Here is a 21,138-nt window from a genome sequence, read left to right as displayed (position 1 = left end):
TCTTCCCAAACTGGAACTATCTCCCCATCCCTATATCTATATAACAGAATGTCCGAAGATAACAGCACTACAGGTTTTCCTCCTGATCGTTCTGACGGTTCTGCTAACGAATCTTTTTGTTCTATTCCTCCCCATCCCTGGTGAGGGCAGGGAAGCCTTGGAAAATGCGCGAAAGTACGTTCACTTTCCCGCCTTCTCCTCCCTCTACTGTTGGTTATGGTCTTTGAAGAGGGATATCCCTCTACTGTATCCACTGAATTGAGCTGACCGCATGTGATAGCTTCCTTCTTAATTTGCCTCCTGCTCCACGAACAGCTGACACAGCTAACTCAGCTACCGATGGCCAGCATCAATCTAGCAACGGGTCTGGAACTAAAACTGCCAAAGATGATACTACCGATGGCGGTACTGAAAATACCGTAGCTGATGGTACTGAGGCAAGAACCGAGGGAAACAACTAAGCAACGTCGCTTACATAACGTTGCCATACTACGCTCGAGAGAGTTTTTGAGGTTATAGCAGTCCATGATATCGTAACTTATGCATATGCAGGAATTTGCTCAATTGATGTTGATCAGCCTGCAGCTAAATGATAATCAAAAACCCAGTTTCCATGTCCATACATGATACATTGTATTGATTGTATATAATTGATGAAATAAACTAAATGATTCTCCTTTGAGATTGATATTGCTGTGTATACTGTATGACCTTCGAGATGAAGAAAAAGGCCCTCCTGATGCGATATGACATTAGAAGATATATAGGAAAAAGCAAAAAGGTATGAAATGATGGGGTAGAAACGGTCTTTGGTGATAAATAGTACAACGGGATTGGAAAATTCCAAGAATGGAACTAGGAAATAATTGCAAAATGATTTCATGTTCAAAGATAGAATGGGAAAGACGAAGATATCAATTAGATGACTAATTGATCAATGAAAATCTCCATGTGAAACTACAACTTCAGGAGTTGACATTCTTCTACCTTCATTCCATTCTGCTAAACTTCTAGCCCAAGAAGACGACGTTGATCTACCTTTTGAACCTGAATCACCTAATTTCGCTTTATACACTGATCTAATCGCCTTAGCAGCTGGCGATTGTTGTTGCGCAGTTGAATTACTGTTTGTACTTGTGTGCATATTGGAATTGGAGTTGGAGTTGGAATTGGTGTCGATGTTTAGTGTATTCGGCGTTGGTGGTGTAGTAGGTTGTGAATCAATTCCTTGATCTTGATCTTGATCTTCATTCGTTGAATCACTCTCCATTCCAGATATCAAAGAAGTAGGTAATAGTAATGGGAAAAGTGTTTTAAACCTCTCATCATGTGATGCACCTTCAACTATAGGTTGAATCATTTCTTTTGATCTACCTCCAACGTTCGAACCGGCAATTCCGTTTTCTTCAGTCGTAGAATTCAATTGATCAAGTCTTCTTTGCCAAACATCTCTGTTATCCGCACAACTATCTGCGTAAACCTGTAATTCAGGTAATGCTTCTGATACAGCTTCGAATAAAGGTAAAGTGAATAAATCGATGAATCCAATTTGTCCTCTGGCTTGTAATGCTGCGTCTGCAGATGCGACCACCGAGACAGGTAAATCAAGATCTGATTCTAATGATGCCTGTTTTGCCCATTCTTCAAGTAAAACAGATGACCAATATTGAGAAACATCGATAGGTCGAGTCTGACAACCAGATTCTCGTTAGTACAAGGACATTATTAGGAAACGTTCGAGCGAGCGATTCACTCACAGGATTGCTGATGTCGGCACATTTCATCAAAGCTTGACATATCATAACTCGATCGTATTCATCCTCACCAACTTCACCTTCTCTCAGAGTTTCATCGAAATCTTTGAGACGTTGAATCCAGGCGAAATGTAGACTCATATCAGTTGCCAAAACTGAAGAATACAACACCCTTCGGAATCCTTTTTGATCGAGATGATGAGATGATTGAGGTTTTGAGCCTTCAATGAGGAACCCAAAGCCGTGTTTTCGCAATAATTGGACAATAAGCATGCAGTGCATGTTTTCCAGCACGGATTTATCCTCGTAAACTTGGGATAAAGGTACGTTGGCGTTTTTCTGAGAATGTGATATTAGCACAGATAGTTGACATCTCGAATTATCCGAAACTCACCATGAAAGCATTACTCAAACCAGGATGTCCAACATCATGACCCATAGCGGCTACCAAGACACCGAGAACATCTTGAGGTCTCATCACTTCTCTTGCTCTTCTAGTTCCAACACTGATTTCTCTATCAGATTGATCGGATCTTTGCCATGCAGGCTTCTGAGGGGTCCAATCTCGCATGTAAGAGAAAGGAGGTGCAACACCGATTTGAACAAGGAACATGTATGTCGCTTGAAGTACGTCTATGGCGTGAACATAGTTGTGATAAGGATTCGGTCGGTGATAGATTGCTCGAATAGCGAAAAGCAAACGGTTGATTTGGTCTTAATACAAATGAAAGTCAATGATCATATTTCCATAAAAAAAGTGGAAACGACATACCCCTCTCAATTTGTAATTCCTTCAATCCTTCCGAGCTCAATATACATTCAAACATCAGACATGCGACTCTATACAAATCGCCTTCTGGTAAGTTATGCGGCTTGAAGTTCCACGTTGAGAGATCATGTATCAATTTTTCTCGATGTTCCTGAGTTAGCGGTGCCGAGAGGCTTTAATTTGCTTTCGTCAGTCTACGCGCACCCTTTCTGTACAACCAAAATATATAATGAACTCACGCCTCATAATCACCCATTTGAACTTCGATCGTTGTCATTGAATGACAGAACATTGCACTGAGTAATTCTGCTAATTCCGTTCCTTCACCTTCTTCATCTGCACCCGTCAATGCTGATTTTGAAGTACCTGATGATTTCTTGGTTGGAGTGGTAGGAGGGAAAGAATAACCTTCTTTGATCTGTGACAGGGTAGTGCCGATAGGTTGATTCGATGATTCTTCATACGCTAACGAAGCTCTTTTCAGAGCTAATGATAGTCCACCAATGTCCACACTCCTTCTTCTGAGATTGAAGTCGGTGTTGTAGAAAGTGAAATGGGAAGGTTTAGGTAAAGAGAAGTCCGATGGGAGAGGTTGAAAAGTGAATTTACCGAGACTTGCAGAAGAAGATGGTTCGTTTAATAGAGGTGAAAGTCGACTTGAACCTTTATTGGCATTCTGAACAGAGGGTTTTCGAGCTAGACCTGAGACTGAAGATCTATGATTTGTCTCGGAGTTCCAACTTCCACTTGAAGATTTACGATGCGCAGTAGGTCCACCTGATACAGCTGCACCTAGTACTCTTTCACCCTCATGTTCTGCTCCCATGTCCAAAGCCGTGGGAGGAAGCACCACTGTTGTCTCTTCGCTTGATGGTGTTCCCGCAGGTGATCGAGAAAGAGGGGATGCAACTCTGCCGTCTCCAGGCGATATTACCGTGGATAAAGATCTTCCTTCTCGATGAGCAGTGACCATCTTCATCACCAAATCAGCGATATCAAACTCATAAGGTGGTTTTAGGACTCCCGTAGCTCCCGCACTGATACAAGCGTTGATGGCCACTTGCGTGATGGACGGATTGGCAGAGTATGCGATAATCACCGGTGTGCCTCCCGCAGGCATATTCAAACTTGTCGCACTGGAATTAGCTGAGTTTGAATGTCTGCTGACAGTCTCCCGCATTCGAGATATCGATCGAATCTGGTCCAAAGCTCCAGGCAGCCATTCGTCTTCTGATCGTTTCGCTCTGTCTAACAAATCTTGTTGGAAACAGACGGCTGTGGGTGTCGTGCCTTGTTGGAGAAGCAGCGAAAGCGAGGGGAACGCTGGCGAGTCGCTCAGTGGAACGAGGATCACTTGCGTGAGAGGTTCATGAGGATCGGATGATCGAGCTATGGATGGCGCTGCGAATGTGGATGTGGATGATGGATCCAATAGAGCTGGAAGATGAGAAGCGTGTCTAATGACAGTGACTGTCGGAATGAGTTGGGACTTAGATTAGCGGATGTTCACAAGCAGATTGTGTCCAATGAGATCAGAAGATGAGCTGAAGAGAGATGCAATAAAAGGAAGGGATGAAAATTTGGAAGCCAGATGATCGACCCGTGTCTTCCTTTGAGAATGTATGGTAGAAGATCTACTCAACTGTGGTGAAGAAAAACAGGCACAATGCAAAACCACGCTAATTTAAGAAATCCCATGAACCCAAAATAAAAGGGGGAAAAAGGGGAGGGTGTGAAAAGGGCGATCATTCAACGCATTGATCCCTGTGTGTGTATATATATATGTGTGTGTGTGTGTGAATGATGACCCGCTATGACTTCTTCCCCACCTTGTCCTCCTCCCTTTTGAAGTCATCACTCACAGGCTCACACCTCCCAGTGCAAGTGCCTGATCCACATATGTACAAAAATACAGTGCCGCCGGCAGCATACAATCCTTGACCAAACTGGACCCAAACCAAAAGAAAGAAGATTTTGACGTATGCAAACAAAGAAATCACTGCTCACCTTCCATTCCACATCCTCTTAAAGTTCCAACAACTTCATCCGCCTCCCAGCCTGGTCTTGTCCTTGAGGAATGAGCCATACCGCCCGGGACAGCCAAACTTGATCTACCTCCACCCATACCCATACCCATCAAAGCGGGTGCGATACTGGATTCTATTCCTGAAGTCGCAGTCTGAGGTCGTCTCCTGGATATCCTAGAACCGGTACCTGTGGATCGCCTGGTACCAAATGCAGGTACACCCGATATTGGCGGTGAATAAGGTGTTGTTGACGACACTGATTTCGAGCCAAAAGCAGGAATACTGGATGATGTTCTCTCCGACGATGCTGTCTCGCCGTTTGGGGTTGGAGGAGCAGGAGTGGAAGTGGGTGAAATGGAATCTGCATCGTTGCCTGTCGGTGTATAATTTATTGGACCTGCACCTATGCCAATCCCAGTTGCAAGGCTCAATCTTCTATTCGTTAAACTAGCTTGACTTGGACCATTTTCACCCTGATTCGTTCTTCCGCTTGCTAATCCAGAAGTCGGTTGTCCAGCAGGAATGCTTTGAAGAGAGCTAACGGCAGAGCTTGATTTTCGGGAGATGGGCGAAGGCCGAGGGGGAGGTCCTGGTAATTGATGTAGATGCGCAGCCGATGGAAGTAGAACAAGTAGGTTCAAGGATGGATGAGGATTGTGATTGACTTGGTTGTTAGAGCCCATGTTGGGCAGAAAAGTTGTAACGAAACGACGAAGATCGGCTGCACTCCTTTTTCGTCGTGGTGAAGGAGGTGATTTTTCTTTGTCCGTCCTGGTGGGAGGAAAAAGGTGAGCAAGCACCGGCATTTTGATGAATATTTATTCGTGGAGAAGACGAAGTCCGTCAAGGTTCAAGTTTCGGATGTAACAATGGAAAATAAGAGAGACGAGGAGGAGGGACGAGATAGGATAAAAGTAGGTTCAGAGACGATGAGAGGTTTAATGTGATGATGACAAGAGAGAAGCTCTTTCGTCTCGTTCTCGAAGCTCAGTTGAGATGATTGAGGATGAGATGCAGCCAGAACCAATTGGGTAAAGGAAAAAGAAGTGAACGAAAAGGCTTAAACGTACAGATGGTATTTTGATTAATCCCAAATCCCAGATCACAAATCACAAATCCAATCGCTTTGGGAGACGTTTGACAACAATCACCGACCTTCCTAGAAGAGCAACAAAAGTGGAATCCGATTCACCTTACGGAAGAACTACAGTCTAATCCTTAAAGCCTAATGCCGTTTTTCATGGGGGGGATGGATCCTAATAAGGGTTTCTGATGATCACTTGCTAAGTCTGTGGTCGATGTGAGGTGAGGTGAGACAGAATACAGGATTTGGACGTCGATCTTTTCACACTAAGATGATTATTTCCCTTTGCTTTTTTTCCCCCTTTATTTGCCTAAGCTAAGCCTACGAGATATTTCTTATTGCCCTGATTAGCCTTCTATGTTTTAAACGCAGAGGTCCAGTGGAGTGATTCTCCGTACTTCCTGGATTGAAGATATAATGATGTTGAAATACGGGTGAGAAGTACGCAATACCTATCAGGGATGAAGTAAGAGAGACGAATGAGAAACGAAAGATAGATGGTGACAAACCCTTGGAGAGTGAGAGCAAGAGAGAAGAAGATGGTCGTGGAGAAAAGAAAAAAGTACAGGGGAGATGGCGCGTTATTTTTTGTGGTATATGCCGTAAGTTCTCTAATATGTGATAGCTATAGTGGGAGAGAAAGACGCTAAATATAAAAAAAGGGGGAAAAGATCGACGGATTGTGATTAACAAAATTGACTGACGTAGAGTAATCATCAGCGGTATCGTTAATTCTTCTTTAGGAGATTTTCCACAACGTGATCCTTAATTGATGAAGTTATTCCGCATTCACATCCTCTCATTGGAATTGTGACACGAGGAGGGGAATGCATGCATGCAAGCGTGTTGTTCACGTTGACTATTATCAATTGTTCCAGATTAGTTAAGATACCTGTGGTAAATGTAGGAAATTATGGAAATGATCTTGAGGAATTATGAAAGTGATATAATAAATATGATCTAGAAACAATGATTCTGTCCGGTAAAGGAAATTTTCGCACTATAATAATACAAAATATACGAGTGCGACTTTTTGGCACAAAAGCGCGGAACCCCAGCTCTAGCGTCGTCTTGGTAGGGATGGATATCTGATCAAAATCGCTTCTAAAGCGCTTTCTACTTTTCCTAGCCACTGATCAATGAGGATTGATAGAATATCGATCGGGTGAAAAAATGGCATGTAATAATGTCCTGCAAGAGGAAGGAAGAGGTGAAGTGAACAAGTCAAGTGAAGAAAGGGTTTAAAGAGGCGTTTTATGATTTCTTCGCGAAGGCTTCTTTTGGTCGCTTTTTTGTTCGTACTCTGATCTGCGAGATTGTAAATGCTTCCGAGATCATTACTCGTATTGATCTTCTAGTCAAAAATCAGAGGCAAGGTGACGAAAATTTCACAACGGAAGTAGAATGTCGAAGCTATTCACGAATCATGGATCTATAATCTATGAAAGGAGGAAGGAGGATTGGGCGAATCTGAACAGACAAGATGGGATGGCTTGTTCCGACCCCTAGGTACCCGAATGTCACTTACTCTTCGCATTCGAGACGAAGAAAAGTGAAGATGAAAGTGGAAATTTCTATCATTATATGAGCCCATCCATCATCATCTTCATCATTAATTTACTCTGCCGACGATCATTTCCTGTTTGATATGAGAGACGAAAGGGGAGTTAGAGATACTCGTAGATATACGATCTTCACTCTATAAACTTAATTAAAAATTACGTATAAAACAGAAGTGAAACAGCCGGTTTTCTCGTAAAACTCTCTTATAACGATGATGGGGGGCTTGCATAGATAGATGTAACCGTGATTATACATGGATTGTGAGTAAAGGCTTGGTCTACTTTACTTTAAAATACTTTCGATCTCAAATGTCTGATTCGGACTGAAAGTGATTCCATTCCGACCAACAACTTGTCTCATTTCGGTCTACCTACTTACGGTCACTCTATTGTCAATCATCAGTTTTACTTAGACCATTCAAAAACATTGCCATGATCTAGACGGAAGATGATCTTGGCAGAGTAGTAGAAATTCCACTGAAACGTGCTCAGTTACGCTCGGATGTCATTTTTAGTCTACGAGTAGATAGCGCTTTTTGGTGCCTGAGATGGTCTCAAGTGATGTGGAGTGGAATGGTGTTACTCTTATCAGCTCCACGCCCACCGAGCTAATCGACCAGCACATCACTCATCACTCATCACTCATCGTTCATCGTTCATCGCTCATCACTGACCATTTCGGATTGATCGTATACATATTCTTTCTCTTCTCTGTGTACAAGTGACTGATATCATTAACCATAAAGAAGAAGAGACGATCAATATGCCTTCTCAAGACCAAATCACCAGTCAAGGAACCAACTCTCAAGTCAGTCGTAATTCCACCCCATGAAATAGCTATCAAGATCAAAGTATTCACTGTTCGCTGACAAGTAGTGGGTGGTAGGGTAATAATTACGATACAAGAAGTGATTCATCTGGTAATACCGGATATCATTATTCCAAGTTAGTATATAACATAATACTGTACTCGTGCTCGTGGTGGTGCTCGTACTGGATGGAGTGAGATAAAATGTGAATACTAATGACCTGACTGGTTTCGCAGTAATAACGGATCATACTATTATTCCAATACCAATGGATCCAATTACTACAATAGTGGTGAGTGTTGATTTCCTCTCCCTATCTCTATTTCTCGATATAACAAAGATTTCAAGCTGATATATATAACATGACGGTCCGGTCTTTATAGGTAATGGATATTCTCAATATACTTCTTCTTCAGGAGATACATCCAAATCCTACTCCAGTAACGATAAGAAATGATTAGATTCATCTTACACTATCAACCATTCGTTAGCAGGAGGGATCTCAATACCTCGTTGTTCTCTGTATGCATGAAGATGTCGGATGAACGCATGATAAAAGCATACAATTTATCTGATCAAACGAAAATAGCCTAAAAAGGCAAAATCAGGCTATGGCGTAAAGAAACGCACGGTTCGTTGAAACGTCTGGTTTTTTGGGTTTTCAGGTAAAGTGGGGGATGATAACACTTCAATGGTTGTTACTCAATCCGGCTCCCTCTTCTTCTTCCAGTGAGGAAAGGAATGCCTGATACCGGTGTGAGAAGGGGAAGAGGTGGAATAACACTTGATTGTTGACATTTAATGACTGATTGAGTATTGATGTGCTTCCTTGTCAACAACCTCCAGCCCAGAGAGATCCTCCCGACGTGATCACAGGACATAGGAGGAGTTGATCGTATACAGTGATAATGAATTATATCCTCACACTTCATCAGCTCATCAAGAAGTTAGAAATGATACAAAATATCCTCAATCCAAAACACAATCGAAACAAACACACCCACACACGCAAACACACAATAACGTGTATATGTTCCGATCAATTCACCATTCACCACCCAATCCAGATACCATTACAATCCGAAACACATCCCACATCGGTCAAGTTGAATGATTGTAAAATGATCAGATTCATACTCAAAGGATACCTTCACCACCTATTCAAGACGCATTGACAATATAAAACATTGAACACTTGGTGAAAGGAAATTGGGATTTGCACATACATTTTTATATAGTTATATATATATATATATAACTGAGTGAATGCACATCGGATGGTATCTTCCTACTTACTCACTTCAAATTCTACTCACTCATATACAGATATCCAAAACTTACGATATATTCGAATAAAGTGGCAATCTACATTATCTCAATCAACGACAACAACCATAATCAAAACAGTAGAAGCTGGTTCAACGTAAGTTCCTCTACCCTTCCGAATGTATTTAACCCACATCCATCTACCACTTACAAGCAATCAAGTGTTATACATATGTACTGACTTCACCTGGATCCTTCATCAGTATAAGACCATCAATAGTCAAAATGACTACTTACCTTTCAGCAGCACCGCAACAACAACATCCTCACCGTCAATTGCGAACATTCTCAAACAAAGAAAATTCACCTTCACCTTCAGTATTCGAATTGACCGACATCGACGCTATTTCAACTTCGCTTCAAACCTCTTTATCAGGAGTGACATCATCTCTTCGATCGAAGAAATCATCTGCCCCAGGATTGGGTATTGGTAGAGCACCAAAATTCACTTATCGAAAACATTCATCTAAACCGTACGGACGAGTAAGTTCTATACAAAGAGCCAAGAAACACCTGAATCGAACAACATCGTCTTCTTCTACAACGACAACCAATAATAACACTAAATCTAAACCACCTAAAAGAGGATTGAAGTCTCGTCCTAAACCAATACCATCACATTTACAGATACAACAAAATCCTCTTAAACCACACGATGAGGATAAGAAATTAAGTGTTATGGATAGAGTCAGATTGGACAGATGGAGAAAATCGATTTGGAGACCAAACGTTCAAATACTCAATCAAACTCAAGATCAAGGTCATAATCAAGATCAACAACATCAATGTCAACCTCAAGTCAGAGTTCCATTGATGTTACCTTATCCTAGGTTCCCACCTGTATCCAATATCGACAATGATGATTTAAGAGATATCGTGAGTTTAATTCCTTCTCCTTCTATGGATTACACCTTGTGGCGACACTTTTGGCTGATTACATGCTGTGATCGTCAGCCTATCCAATACATACTCGATCGACTGACACCAATGCTGCCTTCAATCTCAACTATCACCTTAGCTTATCGACCATATGCTACCATTCAACACCCCGACCCAACAATTCAAGCTGGTTCCACGCTGGCTTTGGCCATTCCAGAAATAATCGATGGATCAAAGCCACATTGGCGTCAAAAGGCAAGAGGAAGAGAACCTGATATGGTTCTTGGTGTTATGAAGAAAGGTGCTGAAAGTGAAAACGGGAAAATGGTAATTCCAGTGATGTGAGTGTTTCAACTTCACTGGCATAAGACGACTACAACAATGTTAACGGTAATTTTGTTATTGTTGACAGGTCGACGGTCTTCGCTAGTCAATGTGCTTATTGGCCAAGATTGACAACTCCGCCTTCGGCCTCATCCTCATCCACACCTTCTTCTTCCTTCACTGCGCCATCCGTTGCACCGACCCAAACGCAATCTGAAGCAGCTGTATCCGCAATCTTACCAGCTATATTAGAGACATCTGAATGTGTTACATCTTGCGAATCCGATAAATCATGGTCATCCGATTCTGAATCTGATTCAGATAACGATAACGATAACGAACGCCCTCAAATACCTTCACCAAAAATTGATGATCAAGGATTTTTACATCTTCCAATCATACCATTGCCATTACCATCACCTGAGACATTTAATCTCATACATCGACATTTACATCATCCCAACCGACCTTTGATACCTGATCTTCTATCCTTACCAGATACTTGTACGTCAAGAAAGAATATCGTGGACGCTTTATCGGAGTTGACGGTTCAACAATTAATGTCGAAATTGGAGATCTTACAAGGTGTATGGCAGAATTTATGTTGCTTAGGTATAGGAAGACTGGGTACGTGGAAACAACTAGGTGAAGCTTGGGCATGTACGGTCGGTATCATCGCTGGAAATGGAATGTTACTTAGAGGAACAGAAGATCAATCAAAAGATGGAAATGGTCATAGATCAAAAGTGAGGACTGCGGCGGAAGAAGTAGCTTGGGAGTGGGTAAAAAGGGAAAGGATTAAAGAAGGACAATGAAAGATAGTAACAGAATCCTATATAACGCCATGGCCCGAGAATGTCCTTTTGGGCTGAAACGTTGTAAACATTTAGCAGAATGTTTACATACATCATGCAGTATAATGAGACTTTATGATGCATAGAGAATATTCACCGAACATGGGGAGCATCCGAAGACGTGTTCACACGGTCTTGAAGGAGGAGCAATAATCGTACATAGGGGAAGTCAGCTGATGAGGCGGACTCAAACCAATCGAAGACACATTAGAGCGATAACACTGATTGTTCAATTATCATCCGCTGTGACGATCGAAATCGACCTCATTCACGTTATACTTTCTTTCTTTTTCTCGTTCACTATGTCGCGACACAGACATACCAGCTCGGACGCAAGTAGTCATTGTGGCTTCTTTCACATCAAAGGAAAGACGTAATTTGCTGCTTCACTCCGAAACAGACTAAGTTATACCAAATCATCCATTTCTGCAATGACAACTTGGGAAGAGTCTAGATTACTTGATTTCATCACGTTATAGGGAGAGAAAGGAAGTGATGAGAAATACTACACTTGCATTCTATTTCTTGCTGTCGGACTTTCTTCTTGAACACGCGAAGACACATATTCTTGGAAGGTTGTCTTGGAGAGACGATATATATACTGCTCAATGAGAGATCAGATCATCTCACTTACTTGAAACTTTCACTTTTAGATATACAGATATAACATTTCGATAACTACGAAACATCTTCGAATAATTTGGAGATACGAAGTAGCAATATATAATGGCAAACGATCCATCTGATGACAAAGATACGATTCTGGACACGAGTAATCCTCCTTCTGAAGCACCAGCAGATTCGAATGATGCTTCTTTGACAAGATCTTATTTGCGAACAGCTGCCAATCACTTGGAAAGATGATGTTGTAGGTTATCCCCCTGATCTATCGTTCCTCCTTTGCATACGATGTTGAATGACCTCTATTGTATAAATGAGAATATCGCTGACATGCAATCACTTTGCCAAAAAGATCTTTCAGTGAAGAGGATCAGAGATCTGTGGTCAGTAGCGGGGTTAATAGTATCGGCAGTATATTGGCGAAGGAGACCAGCGATAATACCTCGCTTATGTCTTGGGCAGATATTTCTACTGCAGCCACAGCTAAGACACTCGGGGTTAAGAATTATACCGAGGCTAAGAAAGATGATGGTAATAATGATGGGAATGACGAGAATGATGGGAATGGTAAGATTACTATCAATTACAATGACAGAGAACCTAGATCCAAGTAGTAGATGGAAGTTTGCCTGCTTAGCTTAGATCAAAGTTATGATATTGAAAGTAGACTGAAGTGACAGTCGAAATGTCACTTATCGACGTACAGAAGATGTTCAGGAGTTTGATGAACACTGTAAATTTGCAAAGGTGGGATCACCATGTCACAAGTTCGTTTGCATTGGTTATTATCTATTGAGTATGGGTATATTGAATGCTTGATATATTGTCGTCGTTATTCTTTCCATTCCAAAACCAACTTGGAGGAACACCTCCATGATAATCGTTCGTTTGTCTTGTTTCAGCGACGACGGATTAATCCATACTTTCATCTTTCTCATCATCAACACCACCTTCACCCGCTCTGCCACCTTCTTCAACCACGTATTCCTGTTCCAACATCATGGCATTCATCTCCAGTTCATCTTGATTGACATAACCATGTTCATAACCTTCCCCTTCTTCGTGTGGTATATGTCGATTCGTCCATTCTGCCAATTCTGGTCGGGGGGAAGATAACAACGTAGCGGAAATTTGATCTGCTATGAACTGTAATTTCTCTGATGCATCCGGATAGTATCTTGTATCTGGTTCCTCTATGATCTGTGAGTTTGTCATAAAGACATTAGCAGCTATTTGCGACCGCGTTACTATAACTGCGAACGGTTTCGTGCAGTATAGAGAGGGGAGTATCGGGATAGCGAGATAGCGAGTGTAGACAGGAAAAGAGCGAAGCTGGGACTCACAGCGTATAGTTCTACAACTTCTATCGGAGCGAGATTGGTAATTTGTAGTACTTCCGCTTTTGTCAATTGATGATCTTGCAAATCATCTGCTAATCTAGCTACTCCTTCATCTGTTTGTCTGGAAGTTGCGTTATAAGGTTGACACAGGTATTTTATGGCCTACGTTTTCCATATTTCTCCATGATCAGCCACAGCTACAAGGATCACTGAATCAATGTGTGATTGACTCACCTCGTTCTGTACCCAGACCAACTCATCACTCAACCCTCTTCTCTCAGCGATATTCAACGTTTTCTCATCTTCAGGATCTAACGGTTCTAATAAAGTGGGATCATTATCATCTGGATTATCCCTTTCCAATGGATATTTAGCTCTTGCAAATGCTTTATCCCTTGATCTTTTCAACTCTATCGAAGCGCTCAAGTGATCATTATCATCTTTCAATGACAAGAAATGAGCTAATACTTCTTGGTTCGATAGATGCAATGGAGCTGTATTTGATATCTACCAAAAAATATACAAGATCAGTCTCAGGCGAGTACATGTACCGACAAGAGAAGCCGCTGCTCACCTTCATCTTATCCAATGCTATATCTTACTCATAATGATCGTGTCCACTTGGTCTTGGTGATGATCGATACTTGATGTCAATACATCTGAATTCAATATCGATTGAAAACAAAATGAACCTCCACCATTGTCACTACTTCAACTGCTGCCACACGGTATCAAATCTCGGAGATATTCGGAATAATTGTACTATGTTTATTACATCCCCCCAAGTATCCCTCCACCGCGCGCATACTTTTTTTTTCATCAATTACTCATAATCATCATCATTTCTCATAATCGCGACTCTCTACTTAAAACTGCTGGACGCGAATCCAGAATGATACTGCATCCCGTATCGTGAACATTGAATCATTCAACATAGGATAGACCATCCTGAAAGACATCATATAGTCAACCGCACACTCATCAATATCTATCTCCAACCAGCAAAGATATAACAAAAACACAGTCAAGATAAAGTCATTCGAAAAACCTCGGCGAAAGAATAACAATAACAAATCGAGAACCGCTTCTACCTTTGTCTGAGAGTCAAGATGGGCAAAAAGAGTGTGGTCGCTCCAGGGGGTGAGAATGGTCCCAATACCATCTTCAAGGTAAGTAAAGCTTTTCACATCTTGAGTTTCTTCAAAAATCGAGACTGATCGCGTTGTCATATCACCTCAACTAGGCTACATATAGGTGTGTGTCTGCTCCTAGACGATTTGTGGCATATGGTAGAAAAAGAGCATTACTGACGTCCACTTATCTTCACGATTACTTGTATGGTTTAGTGGAGTGTAAGTAGCTCTCAACCATACATCTCTCACTTACCTCCTCGTCGCTGATAATCGCTTGTCTCATAGACCGGTATACGAGATGCTTTGTCGAGACGTCGCGGTCATGCGACGGCGAGCTGACGCGTATCTCAACGCGACTCAAATATTGAAAGTGGCAGGATTCGATAAACCACAACGTACAAGAGTGTTAGAAAGAGAAGTGCAGAAGGGTGAACATGAAAAAGTACAAGGAGGATATGGGAAATATCAAGGTTAGCCTTCCCTTATTCTGCATGTTCGTATTACTTTGTCAACGCCAGTGAAACTGATGGACAAATCGTTAATAGGAACATGGATACCGATCGAAAGAGGTTTAGCCCTTGCCAAACAATATGGTGTTGAAGATTTACTTCGACCTTTAATCGATTATGTTCCTACGTCAGTTTCACCACCTCCTGCTCCCAAACATACAGTTGCGCCACCTACTAAATCAAGGAAAGAGAGAGAACCTAAAGCTGGCAAAGGTCAAAGTCAAGCAACACCTTCTAAAACTGGGCCCACATCAGCAGCAGCATTACAAGCTCAAGCTCAATTGGCAGCTTCAGCATCTCGAAATACAAGAATGCAAGAATCAACTCCCGACGTAGATACCTCATTACGATCAGGTGAAGTGGAAGAAACACCTTCTGCTACACCGGAAGAAGATGAATCATCAAGTCAAACTCCAAGTCCAGTTGCATCAGATTCAGAATTACTGGTTGATGAACATCAAAGTATGGATATAGACAATCTACAAATGGGAATGCCAATGGGTGTTCAGGTTCAACACCATCATCATCATCAACAACAACAACATCACCAACAGATGAATATGTTGCCTATGCCCATGGAAACATTAGATTCTGTATCAAGGAAAAGAAACGCAGCTATGATGATGGATGAAGATCAAGATCAATATTCTCAATTACGTCGTATTCGTGGGAACTCAGCTGTTCATACACCACAAGGCAGTCCACGACATATGGGAATGGGTTTAGGATCTACCGTACCAGGACAACATGTGCCAGATGAAACTCCTATAGGTCCAGAAGGTTACACAGACATGATACTGAATTATTTCGTTTCGGAAACAAGTCAAATACCACAAATACTAGTTTCACCGCCACACGATTACGACCCTAATTCGAAGATTGATGATGATGGTCATACCGCTCTACACTGGGCTTGTGCGATGGGTAGAGTCAGAGTAGTGAAATTACTTTTGACAGCAGGAGCGTCAATATTCGCTGGAAACAATGCAGAACAAACACCTCTGATGAGAAGTGTCATGTTCTCAAACAATTATGATATGAGGAAATTTCCTGAACTGTACGAATTACTTCATCGATCAACGTTAAATATCGATAAACAAAATCGAACAGTCTTCCACCACATTGCTAATCTGGCTTTGGCAAAAGGTAAAACGCATGCTGCCAAATATTATATGGAAACTATTCTATCTAGATTAGCAGATTATCCACAAGAATTAGCCGACGTGATTAATTTCCAAGATGAAGAAGGTGAAACTGCTTTGACGATAGCGGCAAGAGCTAGAAGTAGAAGATTGGTCAAAGCTCTATTGGATCATGGAGCTGATCCAAAAATCAAAAACAGAGATTTCAAATCTGCAGAAGATTATATATTAGAAGATGAGAGGTTCCGGTCATCACCTGTTCAGCCTAATGGAAATACAAATGGTACAGGAGCGACTTCATCTTCAAGACAACTTTCCAACCCAAACGATAATAACTCCAATAACAAATCAGGTAAAGTCGTGTTTGCTCCACAATTATATTCCTCTGAAGCGGCCAGACTCACAGGTGGAACGGCCCTACAAGATATCACAAGTAACATTCAGAGTTTAGCTAAGAGTTTCGATAATGAGTTACAGGGTAAAGAAAGGGATATATTACAAGCGAAAGCAATGTTAACCAATATTCATTCAGAAGTGACAGAAGCAAATAGGGTAATATCGTCTCTGAATGAAAAATCATCTTCGATAGAAGACAAGAAAAGAGATTTGGATTCATTACAAAATAACCTTAAATCGAATATTCAAAAATCGTTGAAGAACGGTTATGAACATTGGTTAAAGGGTCAATTGATAAGGGATGAGAATTGGAAATCCGGTCAATTAACTGAAAATATCAGTGATCTGGAAGAATTACATAATTTACCCACAGGCGGACAAGAAGTGATTCAAGCTGAAGAAGAAAGATTAAGATGGGAAATAGAAGAGAAAAAGAGAAATAGAGCTGATTTAGTTGATAAGTTCGTTAAAGCTCAAACAGAGGTAAGTCCTTCTTCGTAGTCCCTCCTCATATCATGCATCCGGTGGATATTATTTTTTTTCGCTAATACCTCGATACGTCATTATAGGCAGGGACAAGTGAACAAATCGCAAAATATAGGCGGCTGATAGCTGCAGGATGTGGAGGTGCAAAAGTCGAAGAAGTTGATGAAGTCATGTCTCAGCTGCTAGATGTGAGTGACGAAAATGGTTTCAATCATGACGGAATGTATGAGGTTGACACTTCCAAATTGTTCTTTGTGTAGACGCTGGAAAATGAAAGTGAACAGAACATATACGCTCCTCCAGCGATAGAAAATGTCGCTTGGATGACGTAGCACCATCTCTAAACTAAACCACAGGCAGGCCGAAGCCAGTAAAAGGGTCATTCAAGAGAGAGAGAGAGAGCGAGAGTGTTTTATCGTATGAAGAAAGACAAGAACGTGGATCTACATTTTCAAACTATCAATTTGGGTTTTCTTTCTAGATACTTTGTATTAATTATATTAATGATGTTTTCTTTTGCATTCATCCTGGAGGTTGATCAATGACAATTCGACTCGTGTGCAGTCTGTGGATTGAGATCACATATGTATACAACAATCTGAGACAAGGTGATAAATAGATAGATAGATAGATACAACCCTGATCAACTACCAGTTCGATCACACAGCAATCAACGAATCGAACAGTTCTACACCTCTATCTCTATGTTCATAACCAACAGCACCTCTAGCCTCATCTTGATCATACCTAACAGTCCAATTCCATTTTCCACCTCTACCTTTCCATCCACCAGGTACATATCTACCTTTATCCCTATCTCTAACATGAGATTTTTCTCTCGATTCCAATTCGTTTGATAAGATACCATTTTTAGAGTTTCCGGACGTGTCAAATGAGAGTACAAAGCTTCTACGTTCAGTTACACCCCATAATTTTCCTCCGTCACTTTGTAGTTTATATACTGGTGAATTTTTACCTCCTGGTGAAAAACACGACCAACCAATTTTTGACTTTGATTTTTTTGAGCTTGGGTTTGAAGGGTTCTTGGAAAAATTTGGATAACGAATATCAAAGAATGATACTGTACCATGTTTTGATCCACCTCCAGCTATATAATATTCACCCATGAAGCAAGTTGAATAAAAAGCAGATCCATCTGCCCATGTGAAAGGATCTGAGAAATTCAATATTGGTAAATTCGATGAAGATCGTATATCATGTAAACGTATATGTGAATCGTACCAACCACTTAATATTGTATTCCTTAATGAAAACGGGGACGATGAAGAAGAAGAAGAAGAGTCTTGAGAAGGTAGATGTATATCATATGGTGAAGACAATAAAGGCTCTTCAGGACCAATTAATTTTCTAGATGGATTAGATGATATTCCACTTGGAAGTAAATCGTATAGTTCTATAGAACCCTGTACACCAATCATTGCTTTTGCACCTATGGATTGGTTCTCTGTAGTAAGGAGTGATGACCATGCTCTGGAAGATTTTAATTGAATTGAAAAAGGTTCTATCCAAGGTGATTTAGTTTGATATATATCAGCTTTTCCTGATGTACTAGTAGTCATGAATCTATCACCATTCTCATTTCCTACGATTGTATGAATTGATTCTTGTTGTTTGAATGAAGAGGATGCGGCGGTGTTGTACTTGGCTGTGATTTTAGGTATTGATGGACCTGAAGAAGGTAATATGATCCTTTGAATCGTTCCATCGAACTGACCAACGATAAATTCGTTTTCGTTTTGATTATGATTTTGAAATGGTATTATACCAATAACATCTGCTCTACCTCCAGAACCTCTTTTCCCAATTGGATATTCCCTTGAAGGCCCAATCGTCTTCCCTCCATATTCCTCAAGAGGTGAGATCAAAGGATGCGATAGTATTTTGCCACCTACTCCAATGATGAGATTATCAGAAGTCAATGTAAGTGTAGGTATAACTGCTTGAGTCCATGTTGGACCTATTTGTAATGCATGAAAACGATGTTGATTCAATGATTGGTTTATATAATGATTATGTCTCACTAGATATTCTGGATTCCAATATGAACAAAGAGGATAAAGCGTGCGATGCGATTGACGATGGTTAGATAAGTATAAAGGTATTCCAAGTGATGTTACCTGATAACGCGATAAGTCAGAATTGTGAAATAGACTACTACATCTTCTCACTTCTTATGGAGTTTATAGCTCGTGCATAGGCGTACACTCACCCGATGAGATATCCCTTTTCCAACGAGTTTCAGTCTTATCAATTCATCCAAATCCAATTGTCGGAAAATTATACCCAATACATCATCAGGTAAATTATCTAAACTCGGTTTCGTTTCTCCAGAAAATGTGGAAGAAGTGGAAGAAGTGGAGGAGGAGGCGGACGAGAGCATCTTTTGTGTTTTCAACGTGTGATCATCTATGCGTTCTTACCATCTATGTACAATATCCCTATGTGTTTGTGTTTGTTTATTCGAGTTGATAGAAGAGGGAAAGGAAATGGTACGAAATTGTCGAACGATCATGACGTTTTGACGCGAACATTGCGATTTTGCGATTTTGGGTGGCGAATTAATCAATCATCGATGAAATCAGAAGAAAGTGGCAAAAACAATATTTTGCTCTAACAATTGAATGTATCCTGCTAACAGCTAGATAGCACAAGGGATTATAAGAGCGAGTACCTGTTGCTGGCGTGAATTCATCACAAGAGAAGAGCAACGTCATGACAGAAAATGCATGTACACAACTCGTTCACCAACTGATATTGTCTCTGACTACAAGGCTCGTCATGTGCAACACATGAAGTAACACCCAGCCGACGGCGACTAAGCACTGCCCTGCGCGTTGTTCTCACCACCAGCGCCACTGGAAGTCTCAGGCTTCTCGGTGGTCTCGGTGGCTCCAGAGGTACTTTCTTCGGCGGCGGTATTAATCTCTCAAGAAAGCAGCCTGTGATGCTCTGGAACTCGACTTGAAATCTTTGTGGAGAGGTTAAAGAAGCATCTGACACAGGATTCTCAAAAGATTGGGATGTGTGAGACTGAAAGGTATCGGAAAACATATCTCATAGGGATGAACGAAAATCCGGATTATGCGCATCGTGATCATACAATATTGAGTGCAGTGCATGAGATCGCTCTGAAATATAACATGCTGACTTCTTCCGCACCACTCGGTTCGTTACGCCGTTCAGTCACCCCAGATCCATCTGATCAAGCATCCTTCGACATTATTAGGCAGAAGCTGCATCTCTTGTAGGTATAAACTAAATTGCTTATAGAGTTTATCAGACTAGGAGCAAAGGTCGACCCGGCCATTGACCAACGGACTTCTGAAAGATCAGTCGGTCATGGTAGCGACTGTTTTAATTGCCACTCTTCTTATTATTCTCACTGGCAGCTCCATTGCTAGTCAAGTCATCCTGGAAATGTTTGACTGCCCCAGAAGCAGTAGCATGGTCGGTGGAACCAGTAGCTGGGAACGCATCGATCTGCCTTTTGATTTCTTTTCTGAATACAAATTGTCATCGACCTGTTCTGTCATTCGATCTCCGAAGCGACGCGCTAAGATGCTACAGTAACATAATTAAGTGTACTCACATTTCAGCCTCGAACTCGACAAAATCTTTGGTAGGTCCAATTGTGCTTGAAGCAGGCCCAGAAGAAAAAAGAGAATCGACCGAAGAGCATAATTCCGTCGGAGCGTTGGAACTAGTATCCCTCCTGATGTTGGCGTCAAATATATTCGAAGCGTCGGGCATGCTCGAAAGTCCTGTTCAGTATTTATAATATTTGAAAACGAAGTGGAAATTAGTGAAATCTGGAGCCACGCAAGGGGGTTTCAGTATTGAGTCGTAACGTCCACCATAATGCAGGTTGAAAGGGTGTTAATTATATACCTCTTCTACTTTGCGGTTTTCCACTGAAGAAGTCCAGAATGTTCTGAAGTATCCTTTGATTAAGGATAAAATTATTCTTCGGTCCAGAAGATCACATGATGAGGCTCTGAAGATCAACGAAAAGACTCGAGACCAGAGAGCAACATGACATACTTGTGTGTAAGTATGTGATCGCAGAAAACCATAGATGGACAAAAGGCGGAATCCGGTATCA

The 21,138-nt window shown here is 41.3% G+C and overlaps 8 protein-coding genes across 8 annotated transcripts; 4 read left to right on the top strand and 4 right to left on the bottom strand.

The window, feature by feature from the left end:
• Positions 1-48: 48 nt before the first annotated feature.
• Positions 49-461, top strand: IL334_003876 (uncharacterized protein; the record flags this gene model as incomplete). Its single annotated transcript, XM_062935600.1, has 2 exons — positions 49-140; positions 281-461. 2 exons carry the CDS (start codon positions 49-51, stop codon positions 459-461), a joined length of 273 nt encoding a protein of 90 aa, XP_062791651.1.
• Positions 462-934: 473 nt separating this feature from the next.
• Positions 935-5,356, bottom strand: IL334_003875 (uncharacterized protein; the record flags this gene model as incomplete). The annotated part of the gene is made up of 6 exons (XM_062935599.1): positions 935-1,690; positions 1,758-2,093; positions 2,149-2,468; positions 2,527-2,696; positions 2,763-3,993; positions 4,531-5,356. The coding sequence occupies 6 exons, from the start codon at positions 5,354-5,356 to the stop codon at positions 935-937; spliced, it is 3,639 nt and encodes a 1,212-aa protein (XP_062791650.1).
• Positions 5,357-7,959: 2,603 nt separating this feature from the next.
• On the top strand, positions 7,960-8,462 carry IL334_003874 (uncharacterized protein; the record flags this gene model as incomplete). Its single annotated transcript, XM_062935598.1, has 4 exons — positions 7,960-8,004; positions 8,083-8,141; positions 8,242-8,297; positions 8,389-8,462. The coding sequence occupies 4 exons, from the start codon at positions 7,960-7,962 to the stop codon at positions 8,460-8,462; spliced, it is 234 nt and encodes a 77-aa protein (XP_062791649.1).
• Positions 8,463-9,556: 1,094 nt separating this feature from the next.
• On the top strand, positions 9,557-11,349 carry IL334_003873 (uncharacterized protein; the record flags this gene model as incomplete). The annotated part of the gene is made up of 3 exons (XM_062935597.1): positions 9,557-10,207; positions 10,286-10,551; positions 10,623-11,349. 3 exons carry the CDS (start codon positions 9,557-9,559, stop codon positions 11,347-11,349), a joined length of 1,644 nt encoding a protein of 547 aa, XP_062791648.1.
• A 1,572-nt stretch (positions 11,350-12,921) lies between these two features.
• Positions 12,922-13,929, bottom strand: IL334_003872 (uncharacterized protein; the record flags this gene model as incomplete). The annotated part of the gene is made up of 4 exons (XM_062935596.1): positions 12,922-13,209; positions 13,353-13,511; positions 13,584-13,856; positions 13,924-13,929. The coding sequence occupies 4 exons, from the start codon at positions 13,927-13,929 to the stop codon at positions 12,922-12,924; spliced, it is 726 nt and encodes a 241-aa protein (XP_062791647.1).
• Positions 13,930-14,458: 529 nt separating this feature from the next.
• Positions 14,459-17,347, top strand: IL334_003871 (uncharacterized protein; the record flags this gene model as incomplete). Its single annotated transcript, XM_062935595.1, has 7 exons — positions 14,459-14,518; positions 14,593-14,705; positions 14,768-14,952; positions 15,028-15,500; positions 15,546-17,012; positions 17,099-17,203; positions 17,276-17,347. 7 exons carry the CDS (start codon positions 14,459-14,461, stop codon positions 17,345-17,347), a joined length of 2,475 nt encoding a protein of 824 aa, XP_062791646.1.
• A 327-nt stretch (positions 17,348-17,674) lies between these two features.
• IL334_003870 (uncharacterized protein) lies at positions 17,675-19,416 on the bottom strand (the record flags this gene model as incomplete). Its single annotated transcript, XM_062935594.1, has 2 exons — positions 17,675-19,153; positions 19,246-19,416. 2 exons carry the CDS (start codon positions 19,414-19,416, stop codon positions 17,675-17,677), a joined length of 1,650 nt encoding a protein of 549 aa, XP_062791645.1.
• Positions 19,417-20,390: 974 nt separating this feature from the next.
• On the bottom strand, positions 20,391-20,786 carry IL334_003869 (uncharacterized protein; the record flags this gene model as incomplete). Its single annotated transcript, XM_062935593.1, has 2 exons — positions 20,391-20,535; positions 20,626-20,786. 2 exons carry the CDS (start codon positions 20,784-20,786, stop codon positions 20,391-20,393), a joined length of 306 nt encoding a protein of 101 aa, XP_062791644.1.
• Positions 20,787-21,138: the final 352 nt, after the last annotated feature.

The sequence above is a fragment of the Kwoniella shivajii genome, chromosome 5 (genome assembly GCF_035658355.1).
Source record: "Kwoniella shivajii chromosome 5, complete sequence".
NCBI classification, from domain to species: Eukaryota; Fungi; Basidiomycota; class Tremellomycetes; order Tremellales; family Cryptococcaceae; genus Kwoniella; species Kwoniella shivajii.
Note: the sequence above shows the minus strand (reverse complement) of the source record. Positions and strands in the feature narration are given on the sequence as shown.